The following is a 22,226-nucleotide window of genomic DNA, read 5'->3' as shown; positions in this document are numbered from 1 at the left end:
AAGGGTGGGAAAAATTTGGGGTACGACATCTACCCCTATTTAATCATCTTTGAACTGAGATGATGATGACGGTGAGTCTTCATCCTCTTGTGGGGGAAGATGATTAAATATAGAGAGAGAAACCCTAATTTTAGCCACGGGTAAGAAAGTGTGCTAAATAATAGACTCTCTATGGACTCGTAAGGACTCGATAACTCTCATATATGATACTCCGTTGGTATCCAGGCCAACCCTTGGTGGAATCTTCATGCAACTCACATAACCATATCTGGTGGGACCCGGGTAATACTCTTAGTGGAACTTCGATCTCCGAACCACTTCCTTGGGGAATACATGCAATATTTTGATGAAACCCTAATTTTTTATAGTTTTATCCACTCCTGGTGGAACCTGTGTGCGATTTCGATGATCTTTCAATCATTCTTGACGGAATTTAGGTAGGACTCTAATGATCTTTTGGTTACCACTAACAAAACTCCTGATGAAACCCCTTGATAAAACCGTCAATGAAACCCTAATGGAACCCTTGATAAAAAAAACTTTATAAAACCCTTGATAAAAATCTTTGATAAAACCCTTGGTGAAATCCTGGTGGAACCCCTGATGAAACCCTTAAATGTAACCCTTGATGAAACCCAGATGGAATCCTTGATAAAAACCTTTGATAAAACTCTTGATGGAGCCCTTGATGAAATCCTGGTGGAACCCCTAATGTAACCCTTGATGAAACCCTGATGGAACCATTGATTATTTTGATGGAACTTACCCGGTATGAGGGATAGATTGATAAGCTAGGAATATGAGAGGTGAAATATGCTCACTAAACGGTAATATTCATTCAGGATGGTCTGCTACTTAGGAGGTTTTCTTGAAGACTCACTAGGAGTGAGCTTGTTGGGGAAAACCTTTTTTGAAAAGGCTCTGAGGATATGTTACTTACTGGGGAAGACCAATAAGCCTTCCTGCATAGGGAATTGTACTGGTATAACTGGGGATATAAGAATTCAATCGTCATCGATATAAGAACCGATGTTAAATAAATCATCATTGGCAAGAAAACTGATGTAAGACCCGAAAGAACTGGAAGAAATAATAGCGGTATAAGAACCATAAAATAAGATGACAAACAGTGTAAGAACCGAAGTGAGCAATGGTGTAAGAATCGGAAATAAAAACTATGGTATAAGAACCAGAGTGAGGGACAATGGTATAAGAACCAAAGTGAGAATGCATGACAATAGCGTAAGAACTAGAGTTAATAAATAAAAACGGTGTAAAAATCGAAGTGAATGAATATCAATGATGTAAGAACCGGAGAAATAAAAATAACAGTGTAAGAACTGAAATGGATGACAATGGTATACGAACCAAAGTGAGTAATGATTTAAGAATCTAAAGTAAAAATTCATGACAGTGGTGTAGGAATCAAAGTTAATGAATGACAACGGTGTAAGAACCGAAGTGAACAATTGTGTATCATAGTACTTGTATGATTAGGGAGAGATCCCTATTTGGACTCTGTGGGGACTCTTAACTCAACCTCTCACTACTGTGGTACTCGAGAAATAAAGGTATCATGGATAGGACCAGAGGAAGAAGGATATTATAATGGATAGTACTAGAGCCAGAACTTCTGCTAGGGAGTTATTTGAGAAGAACAGAGTAAAAAGGAGATAGATAAAAGAACTTGATATCTCTACTGGGGAATACTTGTTTCATGTAAGACGATTGTCTACTGGGAAATTGGCTTCTAGGAAAGGTTCCATAAGGAGTGCGACTATCGAGGAAAGTCCTAAGAAATCCCTGCAAGGATCTGGTGAAGGAATTGTATATCATTAAGGCATACAGCGACAATGAGTTCCAAGGAGACTTGCTGAGGGATTGTCCTTAAGACCGACTTACTGGGATTTACGGTGAGAAAAGAGCTGAGGAGATCTATTTTCGACTTAGCTAGGGATTGATCCAGACTCTTACGATGAGTCATTAACCTATGTTATGTATATATGTTATGTATGCATGTTATGCCATGTTATGATACATGTTTAAAGTTTGTATGGAGTAATGCTCCACATTCATGGACATGCTATGCATGATATGATGCATGAATGTGATGTTGTGGATGACTCATCCATGGATGATACATTCTTTTGAATAACAGAGTTTTTTTCTCTCGGTGAAGAGTTAAGAGGGATTTTTGGAAACTAGCTTTTGAAGGTTGGGTTTTGGAATTATTAATGAGGATGTGTTTAGGATGATTGAGACGTTGGGTGAGGTCGAGCTCTTCGATTATAAGCATTGGATGCCAAACAAGATTTGCCTTTTGTGGTAAATGCCAAGTGAGGTTGGGATTTTTGTAGGGTGTTACATGCCAAGGGAGGTGCCAAGTAAGGTTAGGATTTTGCGAGGTTCCAAGTAAGATCTGGATTTTGTGGGGTGCCAAGTAAGGTTGGGTCTTTGTGAGGTGCCAAGTAGGATTAGGATTTTGTGAGGTGCCAAGTAAGATTGGGGTTTATGAGGAGGCCATATTCATTTTATGGGAATATGTCAGATGAATGAGATGATATGCATGATTATATGCTAGAGTGAAACGACATGATGGATGCATGATGTTGATTTATGCATTTCAGGAGACACCCATATGGTTAACACTAGGAACGGTTCTTTTTGCAACATGGTTGTTTGTCAAAATGGTAGTAGGGTACTTCGTCAACATGACTCATCGATACTCGTTTCGAAATTGACGATTGTTGATGTATGACAGAGTTTGTATGTGTACCTTGAGAGTATTAATAGGGCTTGTCCCTGCAGTATCCTATAGTTTCCCTAACTTGTTAGGTTTTTGAAGAGATTCGCCTTGATATGAGTTTTGAAGCAGCTTGGTCATACCATGCACTTGAGACGACTAGCCATTTATGAGTCTTAGAGAGATGCATCCTCATTTTATCGACTCTTGGAATGATCTTCCCCTAATGAACTATTTTTAAGCGGTTTATTTTGATCAAGCCTTGTAGGTATTCTGAAGGATTTGCCTAAAAAGGAACTTGGATCCCACCATGCTTTGATACGACCTAGATATGAATTATCTCATTATTTGAATCTTGGGAAAGCATGCCCCTGATTGATTAAGTTTTGGAGTGATCGACTTCACCATGTTGTTAAGGTGTTCTGCCCTAGTATGAGATTCTTGAATGGTCTTCCCCTTGTCATGGAGGTGTTTTCCGAAGGGGAACTTGGATCTCACCATGTTGTTTACGACCTTGATATGGACTACCCTAGTATTTAAATCTTTTAAAAGTATGCCTTTGACTAACTGACTCTCGGAGTGGTTGGCTTTACTGTGCTCTTGAGGTGGTCTGCCCTAGTATGAGCCTCTTGAAAGGTCAGCCCCCTATCATTAGGGTCATGGAGGTGATCAGGATGCCTTAACTTTTGCCTTAACTTTAGTTTTTGACTAAGCGGGATCCCAAGTCAACTCCTTTTTAGTTTTTAACTTAGCGGGATCTTTTTAAAGCATGATGCCCTAACTTTTGCCTAAGTCAAATTTTCAGGTTTTTTTCTTTTTGACTTAGATGGCTCTTTTTTTTGAAACAACTCTTGTGATATTCGCTTTTGATTTCGAAAGTTTTGACTATCATGTTAGCCATTGTAAGCTTTATATTTTCACTGCTTCCTCGACATGAGATGACATATGCGAGGAAGAGAATATGCTTAAACCTCTAACTATGGTGATTAGATAGAATAATTCTATTAAGATCAGAATGCATCATTGACTTAATTGAAAAACTACCCTACCCCGAATTAAGATTAAGGGTTTTTATGAATATAAAATAAACACTGACTTCTGGATCGATGGGGTTGACTACAAATTGTCTCCTTATTTCTACAGTGTTCGGAAAGTTAAACAATGCCTTACATCGTCATCCAAGTCTTACTATTAAAAACATACGTCAGCAAATTCAGTTATTTTATTTATATAATTCTCCTCCTATGTTTTTAATAGGTGAAAAGTGAAAAGAAAAGGTGTTGATTTTTTTTTTTATGATGGCATAGGAAAGAGTAAACAAGTGGAGTGATTCCAAAAATATGCATGCTCATTTTATTAGAATTACCAATAAAAAGTAAAAGTTTAAAACAAATACAACTTAGCAACAAAGAAATTACAAATGGAAAAATCTTAATGATCCTTGGGATGAGCTTTCTTGTTGATCCACTGAATTCAGGAGATTCTTCTCGGAGTTCTTGCACTTTTAAAGATAAGGGGTGATCGTTCACCAATGGGACTCCTTTTTCAAAAGTCAACTGCATGTTTTATACTTTGTGCTCACATCAGGCATTCTCGTCATAACTTGTAGGATATGGACGAGGAGGAGGATCAAGTGATTGTAGCTTCACTAGGGCATCTTTGAGCAAGTGTCGAGGTAGTTAGCCATAAGACTTTGGCATATGATCCAACTTTTTTCCAAGCTTCCTTTTTCGTGGCAGGATATTCTGATCTTGTGATTGATGAGGCGCATGAAGTTGCTGCATTTGAGGCATTGGGTAAGCTTGTGGCGGGCATGGTGAAGGGTTACCTTCTCTCTTCAATAGTATTTTCCCTGCTTGAGTCCCTCCATAGTTTCTTGAGACATACTTTGAGTTTATTCGTGATTATCAAGAAGTCTACTAGCTAGATAACAGTTAGAGGAAGGTCGGTGAAGGTGGAAAAGGTGTGATTTTTTATGTATGCAGATGCATGAAAATGCATAGGATATACAAAAAGGATCTTTTTTTTATGCTTAAAGTTTTCTTTTGTATGCAGATGTCACATTAGGATAGTGACAGATAGGGATAATGAGAAGTACGAGAACCCATATATGGGTTTAGAGATAATGATGGATGTTGGGAAACCCAAGCGGATTTAGGATAATGACGGACATAAGAAAACCCAAACGAGTTTAGGGATAATGCTGAATATAAGGATATCTTATTTAGTAAGGCTTCTTACAGTTAGGGATAATGACGCCATGGGAAACCCAAATAGGTTTAGGAATATGATGATGAAAGAATAACCTGCGGGAGGGCTCCCTATGATAGATTGGTTCTAAGTTTTTACTACCTAACCCCCTCACTTGTAGGATCTAGAACTTGGGGTAATAGTCCTAGAGTCATGAACTATACCCTTGTTTTACCATGAGAAAGAGCAAGTATTCCTAAGGTAATCCTTCGAGATAAGTCTTATCTAGGCGGGACCTTAGTAATGACCCTTGTGGGTTGATAACATAATGTCACCATAGGTGAAACGGGTTATAGATAATGGTTCCCAAAGTCATAGACCACATCCAAATCATCAGCATGGTGAGGGGATAACCATGCTATGAAGACAAATTTGGGGGGTCTATTCTAAGTGTAGCTTTCATGCCCCTGAGAGATGTGACATCTCACCGATTAGCATTATGATTCTACTTTTTAACTTATGTTTTTCCTCCAGATTTGGGTTTTAACTTCTCACAAATGAAAATCCCAACCAATGACATGCAAATATATAGTAATAAAGCAGAAAAGATAAAAGAAAAAGAAAAAGAAAGAAAAAAGCAAAAATAAATAAAAAGTACAAATAAATAAAACCAAACAAGCAATAAAAACAAACAAGCCCTAGAACTTAAGGGTAGGATTGACTCTCTTTATGGAAGAAGGAGTCCCCAGCAGAGTCGCCAGCTATCGTGGCTGGAAAATTTATAGAGTCACCACCATATTTTATTTGTTCCCAAGGAACGGGGAAATAATGATAAATCCTAAAAGGCAAGCATAAAATGTTAGGGTTCGGGAGTCGATTAAGTGAGGGGGAGATGTTAGGCACCTCTCACCTCTATTGTACTCAATGGTATCCTCCAATAGTTCTAGGGTTAATACACTTGTCTAAAGATGTTTGCCTAATTACTTATTTTTTGCTGAATGCTTTATTTCATTTATTTACAAGAAATTGATAAGTTAGATTTAATCACAAAGGGTAAAAAGAGACTTTTTATTATTGCACTCGTCGGGGTTTCAAAATATTGTGTCTATGTATCCTTAAGTTGAATGAAGAATCAGAGTACCGAAGTTCATCTAGAAAAATATTGTGTATTGGTTTCTTTTATAGAATAGTGTTAAAATTGTTCTTGCGTTTAAACTTGACTTGTATGGCTCGCACGATTGAGGCTTAAGCGCTTGTTTTCGTTTCACATTGAACATAACTCGGACTATCCTTTTATGAAAAAAGAGTTTGATTTACGGAGTGCCAAAGGGCACAAAAGGTTTGATGGGTAAAGGTTGATTTTAAATCGTGTTTTGAATTGAATAATTAATCAGTAAGACGTTGCGCTACCCAAACAATTATTCGGGATAATGTGGATGTACAACCACCCTGTCCAATTGTTTTTTTAAATCGTTGAATTAGTTTGATTGAAAAAACAAGAATGTATGATATGTGCAATATGGACTAATTACAAGTGAATGTGTGAATGTTAAATTAATCGGGAATCCTAAATATGTACATGTTCAGAAAAGAAGACATTTTTTTTGTTTTTTCTTTATAATTAAATGAAATAAAGACTTAATTTTTGTGTTTTTATCATTATAATAATCAAAGATCTAACCATGACTATTAAATGATTAAAATAAGGTAAGGCAAGTAACTTAAAAATCATCAACTAAATTTAAGTTAACAAATAGCAAAAGAATCAACCCTAATTTCTATAATAATAATAATAATCTTAGTTTTTAATAATCAAATTAAAAACCATGACTAACCATGACCCAATTAAAAAAATCAACCCTAATTTCTATAATAATAATAATAATCTTAGTTTTTAACTAAAAAAAATTATAAAAAAACAAATAGCAAAAGAAAAAATAAAACAAAAAGATGATGATAGTTATAAGGGGGAGTATTGTTGGTAATGGTTTTTTTTAGTTTTATGTTTGGATGGAGTTCATACATGTGTGTGTATGAGATGGTGGGGTAGAGTCTTGTGATTGGTGATTTGTGTGTAGAAAGTGATATTGTAGTGTATGTGGTTAGGTGGTTATGAGAAGGCTAGGGATGAAGATGGAGTGGAGTATCATGAAGAACATGTTTTTCTCTTTCTCTTGATTTTTCTGAATCTTTTATATATATATATATATATATATATATATATATATATATATATATATATTGCTAAATTAAAACTAACTTATTAAAACAAAATAAATTAAAAACTTGGTTATGTGAATTAAAAAAGAACAAGATAATTACTATTTTTTGTGTAGTTTTTTAATAATATGATAATAATTAAAAATTGAGTATTAAATGAAATAATAAAAAAGGAAACGTAAATGGTATAAACAAGACTTAAATAAATTATATCAAAAAAATCATTAAAATAGACAAGTAACAAATAGCACAATCATGAATCATATAAATTTGAAATTCATAAAAACCGAATATGCAAATAAATCAAAAAGTTAGACAATGCAAACACCATGTTCGGAGTTATAAAAGAGTTGGAGTTACGAAATTGGAGTGATGTGACCAATTTAAGTTGTTTCCTCCTTCCTTTTTTTCTCTTTCCTTTTCCTTTGTACTTTTCTCTCTTCTCCTTCGGTACAAGATTTCTTCTTCTTTTTTTGCTTGTATGGATGTTAAAGGTTTATGGTTTAGTTGATGTTGTTCTTCAATGTGAAGAGCAACAATTTTTAATGATTGAATTTTCTAAATTATGGATGCCCTTTCTTAGATAATTGTAGGTCTATTTATAGGATAGAATTAGTTCAAGAGTTGAATGTCTGATTGAATTGTTTATGAAATAACTTATCAGATTCGATCTTATTTGTTTCTTAGGAACCAAACTAATGAATATGGATGAATTCATGACCAATGTACAATGTAATAGTAAAATATAAATGAAATTGTTTTTTTTATGATTTTTAATACTATAATAATAGTAATAATGTAATAATATTAATTAATAAAATAATAACTAATATTACAAAATGGTAATAATAATAGGAATAAAAAAATGTTTTTTTATTTTATATTGATTTTTCTTGATATTTAGACTAAAATATATTAAAATAAATTAAATATTAATTTTAAAAAAAAATAATTTTATAATAAATTCCAAAAAAAAATACCATTTTTTAATCTTAAAATAATGTAAATGAAGGTAAAAGCATAAAAAAGGCATCTCCCTTGTGGCTCCTTGCACATACTCTTCTATCAATTGTGTCATTTTATTTATTCAAAATAAAGTGGCACTATGAAGCATATGAAGGATGGGAAAATTTTGGGGTACGACACTATGGGCTTACCCGATCAAGAAGAAAAATGAAGTGATTGATATATTTTCCAAGTTTAAATCTATGGTTGAAAGACAAAGTGGTCGAAAGCTTAAGATTCTGGGGACTGACGGTGGTGGAGAATATGTGTCGAAAGATTTCGACACATTATGTGAGAAAGAAGGGATTGTGCATGAGGTGGTGTCAACCTACACTCCACAACAGAATGGAACTGTAGAAAGGAAGAATAGAACCATCATGAATATGGTTGGAAGTATGTTGAAAGACAAATATCTACCCAAAGAACTATGGCGACAAGCAGTGTCGACTACAACATACATCTTGAACAAATGTCTAACGAAGAAGCTAGAAGGAATTACGCCAGAAGAATGTTTATCTGGTGTCAAGCCTAGCTTGTGTCATCTAAAGGTATTTGGATCCATAGACCATAAACATGTGTCATATCACTTGAGAAGAAAATTTGATGATAAGTCGAGTCAAATGATCCTAATAGGATGTCATTTGACTGGAGGGTACAAGTTGTTCGATCTAGTGAACAAAAAGTATTGATCAGTAGGGACGTGATCATAAATGAGCTTAAGGAATGGGATTTGACTGAAAATGTAAAGAAAGATTCAGTGAGAATCTTATGTGAAGAATCAGCAAGTGAAGTCGAAAGAGAAGTTTGACAGGAAGAAATCAGAGGTCAAGCAAGCACAATCAGACCTCGAAGAACAAGACACATGCCTGCAAGGTTGCAAGAATGTGTGATTACATTAGATGATATGGTAGATGATGAAGGCGAGCTGGTAGAATATGTTTTTTATGCAGACGTCGAACCAGTCAATATAGATGAGGCATTGAAGGATTCAAAATGGATGAAAACAATTAATGAGGAACTGAAGTCCATCAAATTCAACAACACTTGGTGATTTGTCGAATTGCCTCGAGTAGGGGTGTTCAAAACCAAACCAACCCAATAGGAAACCGCAAACCAAATCAAACCAAACCAAAACCGCAAAAAACCGCATTTGGTTCGGATTCGTTTGGGTCATTTTTTAACAAAATTGCAGGTTTGGTTTGGTTTGCGATTTATATTTTGCAAACCGAAATAAATCAAACCAAACTGCATTATGTTACAACTCAAACTTCATTTATCTCACATCTAACTCAAACCTCAAACCTAGTATGCCTTAACCATATAATTACTAACGATTTTCTCTTACTCATACTTAGGATTTCAATTTCAACCTTCTTAAATCTCTCAGAGTAGTATCACACATTTTTCTCATCTTCTTTTCCATGTAGGTCTCGCCTATTCTACTCTAATAAGTCCTCTCTTATGTTCTTTCTTTTATATCTTTTATGTTACTATTTTCTCTTCCAATTATATTTTTATCGCACCTTTCTTCTCAATCTCGCATCTCTTATGTTCTTTTTTCCATCTTCTCTAATCTCTCATCTCATATGTTTTTTATGTTTTATTATAAATTCTTTGATATTATTTTATGCTAATATATATATATATATATATATATATATATATATATATATATATATTTCATTTTTGCCTAATCTGATTTTTTGTATATTGAATGAAACGTTTTTGTCTAAATATGATGAGTTTTGATGTTATTTAGTAATGTATGAATGACTAAACACAAAGTTATGATGTTCTCTATAGGAGTATGTATGGCTCAATAAAAATATTATAGAAAACCGAACCAACCGAACCAACCCAAACCGCGTTGGTTTGGTTTGGTTTTATTTCTAAAAGTTAATCGAACCAAACCGAACCGCATGTTTTTTTCTCTTGCGTTCGGATGACTTTTATCGCCAAAATTGCTCAAACCGCACCGCGAACACCCCTAGCCTCAAGGCAAGAAGGCAATCGATATGAACCGGGTATACAAGGTGAAGTTGAATCCCAAAGAAGAAGTAACTCAATACAAGGAAATACTTGTGGCGAAAGAATTTCTTCATAAAGAAGGGATCGATTTCAACGAAGTTTTTGCACATGTTGGTAGGATCGAAACAACCAGGTTGGTTGTTGGTCTAGAAAATATGAACAACTGACATATGTGGCAGATGGATGTGAAATGTGCATTCCTATATGACCCCTTAGATGAAGAATTTTATGTTACACAACCAGTTGGGTTTGTGAAGCAAGACGAAGAAGGCAATGTATATAGGTTGCATAAAGCCCTGTATGGACTTAAGCAAGCTCCAAAAGCTTGGGATAAGAAGATTGATAGCTTTCTTAAAGGAGAATGAATTTGTGAAGTGCACAACTGAGCATGTAGTATATGTAAGAAAAAGCAATAGTGAATTGCTTATACTATGTCTCTATGTCGACGACCTGTTGATAACAGGAAGTTGCAAAAAGGAGATCGAAGATTTCAAACATGTCAAACTTGGGAAGTATCTCATACTTCCTTATCATCGAATTCTACAAAAGTAGTAAAGGCTTGATGATGCACCAAAGAAGATATGCAGGTGAAATACCCAAGAGATTTGAGATGCAAGATTCCAACCCAAATTTGACTCCAGCTAAGCCCATATTGCAACTGTCAAAAGACTCAGATGAATATGATGTCGATCCAACGCAGTACAAAAGACTTATTGGGTCATTAATATACCTTTGTCATGCAATGCCGAATATATCATATAGTGTAGGTATGGTGAGTAGATTCATGCAGAAGGCAAAGGTATCACACCTTGCAGCGACGAAGAGGATACTAAGGTATCTGAAAGGAACTCTCGACTATGGAATTTTATTTCCTATAACTGATGAAGAAAAACAATGAAGACTAGTTAGTTACACCGACTCAAGTTGGTGTAGTGATGCTAATGATAAAAAATCTACAGTTGGCTATGTGTTTATGCTAGGTGGTGCACCAGTTGCTTGGAGATCAAGAAAGGAACCAGTAGTGGCATTGTCGTCATGTGAAGCAGAATACATAGTTGCTTCTCTATGTGCATGTCAAGCAACGTGGATGGTGAATTTGGTCGAAGAAATTACAGGGAAGAATCATGGAGCGATTACCATGAAGATCAACAGCATGTCTATTACAAATCTGGCAAAGAATCCGATAGCACATGGAAGAAGCAAGCACATCGAAATAAGGTTCCATTATCTTCGAGAGCAAGTGGTAAAAGTGAAGTTGAACTTAGAACACTGCAGAACTGAGAATCGAATTGCAGACATCATGACGAAAGGAGTAAAGATCGAATTATTTAAGAAGCTAAGGTCTATGATGAATATAGATAACTTAGACACAATGAATTAGATGGTGTATTCAATTGTAATACCTTGTGTCGAAGCAGGTTGCTCGACAAAGGCAAGGAAAGGTCGAAGAGCTTAGGTCGAAATGTCAAAGCATGTTGCTCGACAGAGATTTTGACTTAGATTAATTTTTTAATTTTAGTTGAATTAAGTTAGTTGGAGTGTTTCTTAGGGAGCAAACAAACTCAACATATAAATAGGAAGTAACCCTTATTATTGATGGTAACACACATCATATGCAGTTGCATAGAAATAAAGAGCAAAGAGAAACTCTGCAGATTTTACAATTCTTCTTCTTCCTTCTCTCTTTGAAACCCTTGATTATTTTCTTCCCCGGATTCAGTTTTCTTTTCTTATTTCATTATCAATGAACAGCGAAATCTTGCAACTAATGTGTGATTGATTCACTCAACTGAAGAATAAAAAGAGTAACCAATCAGAAAGATTAATTCTTGTTCATCGAGATTTTGTTCGGAATTCTCCATAAGTTTGGTAAAATTCTACATTAGAAATTAGGCGAATTTCCAAAAAAAAAAGTAGTTATGCAATGGTAGCTAAATCAGTCAGTGAAGATAATCAGTTAGATGAAGCTAGTCTGAGAGATTTAGGTCAGTTATGGAGATCCAAGATCCCAAGAAATATCCAGGCTTTCCGTCGGTGGCTCTTTCTAAATTGTCTTCTAACCAAACTACAATTAGCAAGGAAATGGATTCTTGAAGGAAGATACAGTCTCTTTGTGGTTAGTAGCAGAGGAAGATGATACACATTTGTTTATAGGGTGTTCATTCAGTATTCTTGTTTGCCAGAGGGTGAGTGATTGGATTGGCATCATTAAAATGGAAGAAGCTGGATCCATTGTCCTACACTTTGATCGGTTTTGTTCATTTATTAAAAGAAGATTTCATACAAAAACTTTATAGTTTTTTTTTTGTATGTTCTGTGTTGGATCCTGTGATCTTGCAAAAACAATAGCCTATTCAAAAGAGGTCTCTTGGGTAATTGAGATTTAGTAAGGAGAATTAAACTTCTATTATGAAAGTAGTACCAAGTTAAGTTCAAGAGTTCTCCATTTCACAAAAATGGGAGGATAGGCTTTCAGATATGGGTAGATGTCTTTCTTGCAAATATTTGCCCTAGCATTTGCTAATATTTTATTATTAATGTATCTCTCTTGTATCATAGATTGAGTACCATTTGTACTCATCATTAGCGGTGAGAATATGATAGACAAACTAACATAGGCCTACGACCTAACCTACATATGCTAAGGTCAAGCCAAACTTTTTTTTTTAAATAGAAAAGGTCTAGACTTTTTTATAAGCCAATTTAGTTAAATAGACTAGGTCTCTGACCTATTTATTATAAGCCTATCATACCGACCTATTTATTAAATACGAATAAATTTATTGCTTTTATATTGTACTTTATACTTTATATTAAAATACAAAAGTAAAACTTACTTATATTTAAGAACTTATGAAAATAAGTTGAAAGAAATCTTATGAATAATTTTATAAGGTGTTTTCATAAGTTCACTCAAACAAATCATCTCACAAAATTTATGTTATTAGATATGTTCATATAAGTCAATGGAAACAAACATTTAGTCTCGTTATACTTTTGATTCTCTAGTCTATTTAAACATTAATTGAATTTCTTATTTACATATATTCAAATATATTCAAAAAATAGACTTTTTAAGTAGGGTAATAGGTCATACTCAAGCCAAAAAATAAGTTTTTGATAGGCTACAAGTTAGACTTTGGCCAAAAGATGAGTTGTCTCTGATATAAATGAACGGGGATAATATATGTGACTCAATCAACTTATATTCGACTTTACCAATTATCAATATTAATATTATTTAATGTTAAACAACAAACATTTTGAATTGCTTTATAAAACAACTTACACAAATATTTAAGCAACAAGAATGTCGTATGTATTTACTCCAATGATAAAAATGTTAAGTTCCGAAATTTATAAATTCTATTGTGCATTAAGCAACCTCCAATCAACAAGATTTCGGAGATAAATGTGCCTCCATTGGAGATGCTCTAAGATCATGGATCCTCTCATCCATCCTTACAACAATTAATACTCTCTCAATCTCATAAAAAAATATCTCATTTCCATTTTTTTATGTCTAAAAATAATTTTTCATTCAACTATTCTATTAACTATATTTAATAAGGGTATTCTAGTAAATAAAATTAGTTTTTTCATTAAAACCAATAATTATATGACATATTTATGATCCAGAGGAAGTTTTTTTTATGATGTAAGCATCATGCCAAATAATTTGCATTCGGTGATCATCATATGCAACAAAAAAAAATTCTGCTTTTAATTGATTGTTTAACCCTTCTCCACCATCTTTAACATAAACTGAATTTCATTATCAATGCAATTTCTTTCAAGTGACAAGCCAGTAATAAAGTTAATCATTGTAATTTACCTGATGAAGACCAGTTTTATTCTTTTATAAATCAAACATTACAATGTAACCAAAAATTGAAATTCTACCTAGTTGTTTAACCTTTTGATGAAGCTTTTCAAGAGTTTGATTTTTTCAATGCTTCAGCATTCATGTACATATAAAACTGCTGATCAGAGAAGTTTGATAATGTAGATACAGGAGTATATCCAGAATATCGCCCATCAACCTTAGCCAAACAAATATTGTTGATACACTTCAAAAGATCACTCTTTTGCATAATTGGCTGAGCTGTGTATTCTACAAATGGCATCCACTGCAGTTAAGAACAATATGAAGATTTTAAGAACCAGAAATACTGTTTAGCTTGTTGTAAAATATTTTACTGATATATTAAAAAGTTATTCTTACATGTTACATCTACATGCTTTAAATAAGAGAGAATAGAAAATCTAATGGGCTTTGACTAATGGGCCTCATTACTAATAGAAATAATTACTATTTACAATCTAATATTTACAACACTCCCCCTCAAGCTGGTGAATGGATATCTATCATTCCCAGCTTGCAAGTAAGTTGCCTGAATCTTTCTGTTGGTAAGCCTTTTGTTAACACATCTGCCAGCTGATGCCCGGAAGGAACGTAAGATGTAGTTATCAGTCCACTATCCAACTTCTCTTTGATAAAATGTCGGTCAATCTCAATGTGTTTAGTCCTGTCATGCTGAACAGGATTATGAGCAATACTAATAGCCGATTTATTGTCACAAAACAATTTCATAGGACCTTCACATTGTATCTTCAAGTCTTCTAGAATTTGTTTCATCCACAATAGCTCACAAATTCCTAGTGCCATAGCTCTAAATTCTGCCTCGGCGCTTGATCGAGCAACTACACTTTGCTTCTTACTCTTCCAAGCTACAAGGTTACCACACAGAAAAGTACAATAGCCTGACGTAGATCTTCTGTCACTCACTGATCCGGCATAATCCGCATCAGTGTAAGTCTCCATAGTTAGATTTCCACCTCTTTTAAACAAAAGTCTTCTCCCTGGAGTTGCTTTAAGATATTGTAGAACGCGGTCTACAGCCTGCAAATGTCTCACCCTCGGATCATGCATGAATTGGCTCACCACACTGACTGCATATGCCAAATCTGGTCTAGTGTGTGCCAAGTAAATCAATTTTCCCACTAATCTCTGATATTGACCCTTGTCAACTTTGTCACTTTCCTCCTCAAAGCTTATCCTGTGATTTTGTTCAATGGGAACACTTGCAGGTTTGCATCCAAGTTTGCCAGTTTCCTGCAAAAGATCAAGCACATACTTCCTTTGAGAAATAAAGATGCCTTGCTTTGAGTAGGCTACCTCAATTCCCAAGAAATACTTGAGTTGCCCAAGGTCTTTCATCTCAAACTCTGCTGATAATTTCTCTTTGAGGAAATGTCTCTCAATCACATCATCTCCTGTAACAATAATATCATCAACATACACAAGAAGTACAGTCAGTTTTCCTCCTTGTGAATGTTTAAAAAATAAAGTGTGGTCTCCTTGACTTTGCTTATAGCCCAAACACTTCATTGCCTTTGTGAATCTTCCAAACCATGCCCGAGGGGACTGCTTTAGTCCATATAAGGCTTTCTTCAATCTGCACACCTTGTTAGCTCCATTTGTTATGCCAACACCTGGTGGAATCTCCATATACACTTCTTCCTCTAAGTCTCCATGCAAGAACGCATTTTTAACATCAAACTGTTGCAATTCCCATCCACATGAAGCAGCAAGAGATAGTAAAATTCGAACAGTATTCATCTTTGCCACTGGGGCAAATGTCTCCTCATAATCAATACCATACGTCTGAGTATAACCTTTTGCCACTAGTCTTGCTTTGTACCGATCAAGTGTACCATCAGATTTGTACTTTACAGTATAGATCCATCTGCATCCAACTGGATTTTTGTCTCTTTTCCTTTCAATAATCTCCCAAGTACCATTTTTTTCAAGTGCTCTCATTTCCTCATCCATAGCTTGGACCCAATTTCTATTTTGCAATGCTTCTTCAACAGATGATGGGATTTTCACAGAATCAACCGCTGCAATAAAACTTTGATATTGTGTGGAAAGATGTTTAGTGGAGACATATTGAGAGATAGGGTGTCGATATAGGGAGGGACAAGATCTTTTATCCTTCCTCAAAGCAATGGGTAAATCAACCGGATTAGTGTCACAAGTATCAGAAATGGCACAATCATCACTAGAGGAATCATTTTCAGTACTTACCTCCGGTTCAGGCGATTGAATTTGTTTCTGGAGAAGGTCAGGTTTACTTCTTCTCTGATACACTAGAGTTGGTGCTGGAGGTGCTGATTCCTGTAAAACAGAAGGCCTTGAAGGACCAGGAACACTTACTGGCTCAGATTCAGGTGTTGAACTAGGACTCAAACTCAAACTAGGTGACAACTCGGGTTCAAGAGAGGGAACACTGATAGGTGTTCTAGGGAGGCTAGGACCAAGGATCAGAAACTCGGACTCAGACTCTGACTCTGACTCTAAGTCACTTATGTTCTCCCCCTGAGACTGAGAACGAGTGAAATATGACACATTTTCATGAAAGGTGACATCTTCGGAGACAAAGAATTTTCGACTCGGAGGATGATAACATTTGTACCCTCTTTTGTTGGGTGCATAACCCAGAAAGATACATCTGACAGCACGGGGATCCAATTTGTTGCGATATTGTTTGTGAACATGAACAAAAGCAACACAACCAAATATGCGAGACTCAAGAGTGTGTAAGATAGGAACAGATGGAAAACGTGAAAGCATAAATTGGGCAGGACTTTTATTACCTAACACTCGAGATGCGACCCGGTTAATCAGATAGGCAGCAGTAAGAATTGCCTCACCCCAATAAGAGGTAGGAACAGACATTTGAAAAAGGAGAGATCTAGCAACTTCAAGTAAATGACGATTTTTTCTTTCTGCGACACCGTTTTGTTGTGGGGTGTCAACACATGTGAATTCATGGAGAATGCCATGTTTACTAGTGAAGTTGGAAAAGGTATGATTGACATATTCTTTACCATTGTCAGAACGAATTCTTTTTATGCCTTTCCCAAATTGCGTTTGTACCATATTATAAAATTGGATAAATATTTGTGGTACTTCGGATTTAGTATTCATCAAGAAAATCCAAGTTACCCGAGTACAATCATCAATAAATGAGACAAACCATTTTGCACCAAAAATATTAGAGGTAGGGGCAGGTCCCCAAACATCAGAATGAATCAAATCAAAAGGTTCATCACTTTTATTAAAACTGGAAGGAAAAGATACACGATTGTGTTTTGCCAACTGACAAACATCACACTTAAAAGACTCAACAGAATGGTGTAAGAACAACGACGGAAACATAGACTTAATTATATAAAATGGAGGATGACCGAGACGCTTGTGCTGAAGCCAAATTTGTGAGGCTGAAGAGGAAGACTGAGACTGGAAACAGGAGGACAATACCTTTGGATGGTCATCAGAGAAGTAGTATAACCCTTCCTTTTCCTTAGCAATTCCAATCGTCTGCCCCGTGGTAAGGTCCTGAAAAACACAATGGGACATAGAAAAAATTACTTTACAATTCAGATCACGGGTAAGCTTATGGATGGAAATTAAATTGTGGGAAAGTGTGGGAACATGAAGCACAGATTGCAACTGGAATGGAGGTTGCAAGTCAATATTTCCAGTGCCAACAACACAAGCATGAGAGCCATCAGCAACAGTGATATAAGGAATACTCGAAGGTGTGGTATAAGAGCATAATAATGTGGAATCAAATGTCATATGATTAGTAGCACCAGAGTCAAGAATCCACGCATTCTTAGGAATATTACCACAAACAGTAAGAGATCGGGAACACAAACTCTTACCAGTAACTGCTAGAGATCCAGAACCAGAAGGCTTACTCATGGAGTCAAGAATAATCTCAGCCATTGAAAGGACAATCGAGAGAAAACAAACCAAGAAACAGGATGGGTTAGGGTTTCAAAGATGAGTGAACAAAAACAAGAAGCACGATGTGCTACAACACAAAACAACAATGACCCAAACACCCAAAAACAACAACAAACTGCAAGCTGCAGTAAAAAAAAGACTCCGCTACAAGGCGGCTAGGGTTTAGGCGGAAGCGAATCCCCCAAAATCGGGAGCTCTTGATACCATGTTGTAAAATATTTTACTGATATATTAAAAAGTTATTCTTACATGTTACATCTACATGCTTTAAATAAGAGAGAATAGAAAACCTAATGGGCTTTGACTAATGGGCCTCATTACTAATAGAAATAATTACTATTTACAATCTAATATTTACAACATAGCTTTAAGCATTGAACTAAAATTATCGTACCTGTGCACCCTCTAGCTCTAAGTTCTGAATTTGGATCTCGGAAGAAAGGGGTCGCAGCAAACACAAAAAGAATAAATCTGACTTCGCAAAGAATGAATTATGACTTTGTCTGTTGATAAGATATTCATATGAAAGGAAAAAAGAATGCTCAGTCGTCTACATGATTCCCCAACAAAAACTAGCAATAAATAAATGGTCTAAACGCAAATTTTCCCATAGACGATGATATTGCCAAAAAGTGAACGTGTCAATACGAGATTTGAACCTTCTACCTCCATTTTCAATCATTGAAACTTCTGGATTGATAATATGTTCAGACAAGTAAGCTACCTGAATGCTAATACTTCTTCAAATTCTGAATCAACCTATAAAATTGAAAGAAACCAAGTGCTATTAAGCTAAAGCAACTGAAAACTTCATGGACTAGCCCACATGTAATTGTCACAATGCATAATAATGACTTACTCCTGTCTCTTCTTTGACCTCTCTTACTGCTGCTACACAAATATCTTCTCCCTGTATAAGTTAAACAAGTAGATTGACACATAGCATATCATCTTATACTAAAATGAGAAAGCTATTATCAGCACATTTACCTGATCAACAACTCCGGTAGGGAATTTCCAGACTCCGGTTCCCTGAAATTGTCCACTATTTTCCTGAACAACTAGTACCTAATATCAATGAACCACAACAAAACAACATATTAGCTACAAATAGACGTGATAAGCAAGATATGTGGGAGGAATTGTTAAGAGAATAAAGATATTAACTGAAATAATAAGGATACAACCCTCAAACTTCAAGGCAGTACTTTGAATTAAATACATTTCTGATTATGAAGTTGCAATACATTATGGTCAATATTTAATAGCAAGGAAATACCTCGTGTTTTTCATTCACAACAAATGAACTGATGCCCACTCTGTGTGTGGCATTTGCTGGAATAGTATTTGGACTTTCAGGGATCCAATTTACAAGCATTAAATAGTTTGGTTCTGCATGGTGATACCAAAAACCTTCCTGCATAAAAGTGTCATTGAAAGAATGTCTGATACATAAAATTGACAAGTGCCAACATTAGTAGAATTCGAATTGAAATTAACCAAATTTCTCAACATAATCATTATCAATATGGTAAGCAATCAAGTCACCTTAACTAGAGCTTCAGCAAGACTGACTAGATGGATAGGTAATTTTATCCAAACTCCCTTCTTGCCCTGCAAGACAATGTTTATTCAATAATAAAAATTGTCGGATTCTAAATTCCCAGCACATATGTAAGGATAAAAATACCAGAGTTTTGTTGCACATAATTGGCAAGCCTATTAGTTTGTTTTGATTTATTACTCTCTTGGATAGTCCAGTCACTTTGAGTAAGGTAATGCAGACAAAAAATGATAATGTTTCTGGTAGACTATTCTTAGAATTTTACTTGGGCCAAATTCAATGCTACAAAATCGGTTCGTAATGTGAGAGATCACCATCAAGTGTGAGACTCTCAACAGCCATAATTGCTACATTTCTACATGACCGGAACTGAATGAGAGTATATAAAAATGTCCTAGATACCGAACGCCAGGTCAATGACAAAAGAAGAAATTAAAGTCACTTATAAATAAAAGTTAACTATGTGTCTGAATGCAATGATGAAGGATAAACTATTGTACATTTTTCAACGAAAGGAAACAAGGAAAAAAGAAGATGGCTAGCAAAAATACATGGGAATCATCTCTTCACTTGTGTGTTTGTCATAATATCCTCCAACAGCAATAACATTAAACTCTCGAACAATATCTAATCAAATGCATGAACTTTAAACGGATAAGCCTTTCATCTGATCTAAATTCTCACTAGTAACCTTAACTGAACAAATTAATTATTACACAAGAAAATGTGAGAAAGATAAGATGCTAGCATATCTATATATGTTACAATTAACTACCCAAAACCCGATTCGTGTATATATGGCTTCCCAGTGGAGAGTATCAAAATTGGTTTTCCCTCCTCTTAAAACGTGATTTTAGTAAAAATGTATATGCTTGGTAACTTCTAACAAAAACTGATTTTTCCTCTAAACCTAAGTTTAACTAAAAGTGATAAAATTAGCTTTTAAATTGGGTTGAAAAGATCACACTAAGTTCCACAACAAATTTGTTTGTAGAGTAAAAAAACCCAAACATAAATAACTCAAATTTAAACCAAACAAATTTTACAAAACCAAACGTGTGCATTTTTTCAGATGAAAAATATATAACACCTATTTAATCATGCAGAATTGTAAAATTGAAGACTACCAGCTGCTTCCAATGTAAAATTGAAGCTCTAAGAATCGAGACAAACGTCGTAGAATCCATAGGCTGATCCAATTCCACAATAACACCGCCATAATAATCATCAGTTGATGTTAGTAGTTTATCCCGTTGTACTTGAGCTTCTGATGCATTTTGTGATGAGATTGGTGAGGTTGACATGCATCGAATTCGGGTCGGGGTTGTTACTCCAATCTTAACTATCAATGGAAATTGAGAAAAAGAAACATTAAATTCTATACATAAGAATTTCAAAAGGTGAATAAGTGATATGTTAGGTTCGAACCCCCTGCAGAACTATCATCTACCTAAGATATTCTATAACTATATATTAATCTTAGGAAATAATGATAATTTCATACTTCCCCAATTAATTTACATACAAAAAATCATATAATTTCAATCAGTGAAATTGAGTCTATATAGTAGTTGTTTTAGGTGAATAATTGAAGAGGAAAATTAAGGTTGATTTGATTTGAAATTGAGGCACTACCTCTAGAATTGGGTCTTGTAACTGTTCTTCTGGTTGCTGAAGATATAAAGCGTTGAGCAGCATTTGCAAGATAACGAGGATTGTTGCTTGAAGGGAAGATGATAGAGAGTTTTTGGAGCGATCTCAGCATCATGTTTTTTTGACGTTTGAAGAATGAAAAAAATTGAATTTCGAGTGTGTGTGATGAAAATTGGAACTCAAAGATATAAGAAATAAAATAAAAATGGAGAGAGAGAGAGAGACTTTTTTGTCCATTTCTTTTACAAGAGAATAGGAAACTAATGCTAATGTGTGAAAACTTTATTTTAAAAACTCTTTAAATTCTTTTTACTTTTAAAAATTTGTATTGTTTTTGGATCAAATCTGTAATTTTTTTATTTTTACAATTCTTCAAGTAGTAATAAAATTCAATTCAATTCTTGAAAATTATTAATACACATGTCAAATGGTTCTATCAACAATATTTTCAATATATTATCATTAAACTAATAATAGAGTGAAAACTTATGACTAAACTTATCGTTGTGAATCTCTCTGATCTTAATGTGATGGATTGACTTGTGATTTGAGAATGGAATTAGTTGATAATCAAGATTCAGTCATTAAAATTCTAATTCAGTCTTAAGCCTTCACATCTATGTTTGCCCATTTTAACTCCAACAACTTGGTTGGACCGAAGCTTTCAATCAAATTGAAAGACAACAATTATTTTCTATGGAATCAACAAGTGGAGGGTGTAATCTTGACATAAAAGATGCATAAAATTGTTGTTAACCCATAAACTCCCCAAAAGTTCAAAACAACTCAAGATCGAGTATTAGGTACGATTTCTAATGAATAAATTATAGATCGTTCGAGATCAAGTTGTGTTCATCTGGATATTTTCTACGATTTATGAATATGTTCTACCTAGAGTTCTTTATTGCAAACACGTATTTGAAGTTTGGGACAAGATTCATAAGTATTTCAATGCACAAATGAAAGTTAAGGTTCGTCAATTACTGACTTCGTTCTAAGAATCA

The 22,226-nt window shown here is 34.7% G+C and overlaps 1 protein-coding gene across 3 annotated transcripts; it reads right to left on the bottom strand.

Annotated features, from left to right (window-relative positions):
- Nucleotides 1-13,998: 13,998 nt before the first annotated feature.
- Nucleotides 13,999-21,449, bottom strand: LOC127076420 (nudix hydrolase 2). Of its 3 annotated transcripts, none has more exons than XM_051018073.1 (10): nt 21,205-21,449; nt 20,697-20,911; nt 19,554-19,619; nt 19,285-19,422; nt 18,996-19,073; nt 18,865-18,915; nt 18,730-18,764; nt 18,400-18,508; nt 17,514-17,591; nt 13,999-14,316 (listed from the first exon to the last, which is right to left on the bottom strand). In XM_051018073.1, exons 1-10 carry the CDS (start codon nt 21,335-21,337, stop codon nt 14,119-14,121), a joined length of 1,101 nt encoding a protein of 366 aa, XP_050874030.1. In that variant the 5' UTR covers nt 21,338-21,449; the 3' UTR covers nt 13,999-14,118. The 3 variants fall into 3 exon arrangements, with proteins under 3 accessions (XP_050874030.1, XP_050874038.1, XP_050874046.1); XM_051018081.1 differs by having other exon boundaries at nt 20,697-20,906; nt 21,205-21,426; XM_051018089.1 differs by lacking the exon at nt 17,514-17,591 and having other exon boundaries at nt 21,205-21,448.
- Nucleotides 21,450-22,226: the final 777 nt, after the last annotated feature.

Source organism: Lathyrus oleraceus, chromosome 1 (assembly GCF_024323335.1).
Source record: "Lathyrus oleraceus cultivar Zhongwan6 chromosome 1, CAAS_Psat_ZW6_1.0, whole genome shotgun sequence".
NCBI lineage: Eukaryota > Viridiplantae > Streptophyta > Magnoliopsida > Fabales > Fabaceae > Lathyrus > Lathyrus oleraceus.
Note: the sequence above shows the minus strand (reverse complement) of the source record. Positions and strands in the feature narration are given on the sequence as shown.